The 4368-nt window shown below is 38.8% G+C and overlaps 1 protein-coding gene across 1 annotated transcript; it reads right to left on the reverse strand.

Moving 5' to 3' along the window:
- Positions 1-832: 832 nt before the first annotated feature.
- On the reverse strand, positions 833-2819 carry LOC114821607 (protein NODULATION SIGNALING PATHWAY 2-like). Its single transcript, XM_029094506.2, has one exon. It carries the CDS (start codon positions 2663-2665, stop codon positions 1124-1126), a length of 1542 nt encoding a protein of 513 aa, XP_028950339.2. The 5' UTR covers positions 2666-2819; the 3' UTR covers positions 833-1123.
- Positions 2820-4368: the final 1549 nt, after the last annotated feature.

Genomic DNA, 4368 nt, shown 5'->3' on the forward strand with positions numbered 1-4368 from the left:
CTTTTTTTTTTTTGTTGAATTGCATGAAACCAAAACCAAAGTAGTGACTTGGTACAAGTGAGGTGCAAACTGAAACCAAAACCATTTGATACCGAACTAAACCAAAGCTAAATGGTTTGACTCCATTTTGATTCTACCTCAAAACTACACCGAATGGAGCCAAATTAAATTTTGGTTTTGGTTTCGATTTTGGTTTTACCCTAAACCACACAAAACCGTTTGCACCCCTAATATTTCATTGGTTCTTAAGGCTTAAGCTGGAGAGTGAGAGAGTGAGAGAAAGATAGATAGAGAGAGAGAGAGAGAGAGAAACAAAGACTAACCCATATTTCCTTGTTTCTTAAGCTGTTTTTGCTAAAGTAAATTTCTTTTTGTGAGCTAAAGGCCAGCTGTAAAATGAATTTTTGTTTTAAAAAGTGTAAAGGGGATAACTCTGGTTCTAATGTGAACGCGAAAGTACAAGGGACTATTGACTTCAAAAGTGAAATAGAATATTAATCCATGCAGTGGTAGAATGTGAAGAGGAACATTTTACTAGCTTATTTGCAAGACCTTTGGGAATGTTTATTACTAGTTGTTCAAACAAAACCAATTAAACGACAAGGTTTTTTACTTTATTTTTCAGATGCTAACGCACCTAGTTGTTTATGTGCGTGAATAATTGTTTTTTATCAGAGCATCTTAATCTGTATGAAAATGATATATGTGCATTGATGGACAAAGTAAAAAGAGATGTGCATAAGAAGAAAAATGTGTACGAAAATTACTTCCCATATTATTAATATTATATGTGCAAGATTAACATGTACATTCCTGTCTACCTCCTTGATAAACTGCCATTTACATATATTCACAAAATATTGCATCCTTCCCATTATTCTCAAGAGAACCAAATCCTTTTTTTATCTTAAAGCTTTAAAAGTCCCAAACACAACAAGGTAGACATACTTAAAAGAGCTCTCAACTGCATTGGCCTGAAATGAAATCCCAAAATTTTGTTTTGCTACAATAATTTGACCACCATTTTGGTTCTAAATTTTGCTGGCAGTTTAGCTAAATTGGAAAAAGATAATTTATTAGTGGGAAAAAAGGGGCTGAAAGGAAAATAAAAAACTTGAAGGAGCTAATTGATAACATCAGATTCTGAGGGTGACATCCAAATGGAGGCTGAGAGTAAGCAACGAGACTTCCAACCTAAAACCAGCCTATGATTGGCCACCTCCTCCGCCCTATAACCATCATTAAATAAACCCAACAAAAGTTTTGCTTGACAATGATTGGCAAAGCTTATTGGCATTGGCTTAAACCCTACTGCGCCCAACCACTCCCACCAAGAGCAACCCACTTCCTCATTAGCACGGTAGATACGAGCTAATGACCCGGCTATTCGAGGGCCCAAGAACACTCTCTCCACTAGGGCTCGGGCTCGGTTTTGCATTGGGAAGCCGGCCTCGAGGGAGTCGTATACCGCCGAGTAATGATACAATGAATCCATGAAGCGGGCCACAAAGCCTCCGTCCCCTGCTGGCCGCACTTCTTCCTCGACTAAAGTGACTAGTCTCGGATTAAGGGTCTTGGATCCAGATAAAAACGAAGCAATTGAATCTTGAGAACGGTAATTAAAATGTGGGAGGTTTAGCATACAATTGATCACCAAGGCCTCTCCTTTAACTAATTTCAAAGCGGACGGTCGAAACGTCTCATCAGAATCCAATCTACATTGGTGAAAAGAAAATGGCTGACCAATCGACACTGCAAATGCGGTCAAACGACGACCGGTCTCTTGAACAGTCCCGATCGACCGCCTCCCGCTGCCACCCCTCGACAAGGCCGTGATCCTAAGATGTGGGGTAGGTGGGCCCTCCTTCCGGGATACCAAGGCCTGCATCAACGATGCCCATTGGATCCCTTCCATGATGTCATAATCCACAACGTGGACCCGGCTATCGTGGGCCACGGCCTCTAAAATCGCCTGATTGGCTGTGAAGTGCCCAAACTTAACATAAGGCGACATGTCCTGGAGCAGTTGAAACGCAGCGATCACGTCGTCAGTCGGATGGTGGCCGTGATCGCGGTAGGCCCCATTCCCAATCAAATGCTTACCATGCAAACCCCCGGCGCCTTCTAGCAAACCCTGGAGGGCCTCGGTAAAATACGCCGCCAACCTCTCCATGTTAGAACCGTCAGTTGGAGAGACCAACTCCTTGAGCCGAAACAATATCACCCGAGCCAAATCTCGGCTCTTGTTTGCGCCGGTCAGCGCCTCCGCCGCCGCCATCAACAGATGGACAAGCCTCAACCCCTTCGAGTCCTCGCCGTTAGCGCTGCCATCTTCGTCCATTAACGTCATCATTTCTGCCGACGACGTTGTGTCATTCGATGCTTCTAATTCTAGATGCTCGTTCTGGGCCGACGACAAGTTCACCTCGGTGCTGCCGTCTTGGTCTTCCATCATCGACTCAATGAGCCCATGAAAGTCTTCGCCCGTGAGATGGTCCGTCGGTTCCAGAGCATCCCAGTCCACCACCGGAGACCAGTTGTACCAGTTGTCGGTGGAAACGGTGTTGGTGCTTGTGGTGGTGGTGCTGGAGCCGGATAAATCGAGATCGAGGTCATGCCCATCAATGGCAATAGCCATAGCTGAGCTCAACAGCAACTGGGTCATGCAGTTAGGTTAACGGGTTAATAGGTTTTTGTTTTGGTGGAGAAGTGGTGGTAGATAGAGGGATCAGAGGAGAAAAAGGATGTGGAACAAGAGAGTTTGGAGTATGTTAAGCTAATACTTAAGATATCAATATCGACTAATTGATGGGCTCATCATGATCATCCTGCCCAAGGTTGAGCTTGGTTTTATACACTGCGGGACTTAATCAGACATGATTAGTTAAATATATTTAATTCACTTTACACTGCTGCCCCTAAGTTTTAACATATTTTCAAACGAGTAATGTTAGGTGATTAAATTTGTTGGGGTAATATTAGAAAAACTAAATTTATAGATTAAATTTATAAACCATATGGTGTGTCACCCAATAAGAAATAAGTACAGTAATCAATATTTAATTAATAATCAAGGGAATTGTTTTTGGCACTCCAAAAATCTCATTTTACACTCCAAACTTTCTATATTTGGAAAGAAAAATACACTTGTGAGGAGTGTAAAATGAGATTTTTGGAGAGCCAATAACACTTCCCAAAATCAAATCATCGAATTCCATATCATTTCGTTTGCAAACTTAGTCTTCTTACCATTACACTTGGATTTTTACTTAGGCAATAAACATGCTCAATTTTTTTATTGGTAACATGTAATTTAGTTTTCAAATTTTGTCTTCCTAGCATTACTCTTTTCAAACCTAAGCCAACTAGTTTACAAAAAAAAAAAAAAAGAAAAAAAAAAGAAAAAAGAAAATCAAACCACCTAATTAATTAAAATAATTTGCATTGGGGGTATCTTTTTATGTTTATGGGTTATTTGATTTTCATTTGTTTATGCGGTTTAACTTCAAATCTCAAAGCACCATTTTTTATTTAAAATATCAGTGACAATACTAATTAATAATTCAGTTTAAGCAACTAATTAGAGATAGTTTGTTTTAAGTTCAAATTGCAGTTTCAAATGGATACAGTAAACGTTCGAGTTAATTGGCATCGGTCTTATTTTGCTAAACATGTTTGTGATAGTGAATGAGCAAGTAGAATTATAAGTTTGGTGCACGAATTTGTTGTGTGTTTCGGTGAGAATTTGGTGTACTAAAGATAAAATTTCATTTAATGAGTAAAATACTTCGTTTCTTTTATTTTTCGCTTATTTAAGTCTTCAAAATTGATCATATTTTGAAAATTCAAGCAAAAAATTTCAAACTAAGGCTTTCTTTAAGTTGAGAAGATTGCATATTGAAAGCTATACCCAGTGATCACATTTCCTTTTGCAATGTTGACTGATTCTCTTTCTATTTGTATGATATATATATTTTTTAACATCATTTGACACATAAATAGGTAACATAACATAATACGTCAAAGAATTTTAATATAGTTTTTGAGTAAAGATAAAATATCAAACATAAGAAATTGTCCAAGTACATATATAGGTAGGAGGAGTTTGCAGACTTATTACTTCACATGAACTTCAAATGTTTTTATTTTTACACGCAATTGAATTATTGGAGATCAAGTTCCATTCGATAGATCCGTCAATTGTTTCACAGATTGTATATGGCAATACGTGACGAGTTCTAGGGCCTGGCTTCAATTCGTGTGGCAGTCAAGGTTTAGAGTTATAGGTTACTTTAGGGTTCGGGTTATTTTGGGTTTTATGAGCTTAGTTTTTGAGTTTAGTTTAGTGGTGATGCTTGTAGATTTTGT

This window comes from Malus domestica, chromosome 15 (assembly GCF_042453785.1).
Source record: "Malus domestica chromosome 15, GDT2T_hap1".
Taxonomy (NCBI): Eukaryota; Viridiplantae; Streptophyta; class Magnoliopsida; order Rosales; family Rosaceae; genus Malus; species Malus domestica.

Coding starts and splice junctions, on each gene's coding strand:
- LOC114821607 (XM_029094506.2), bottom strand. CDS start 2,665: ATGACCCAGTTGCTGTTGAGCTCAGCTATGGCTATTGCCATTGATGGG.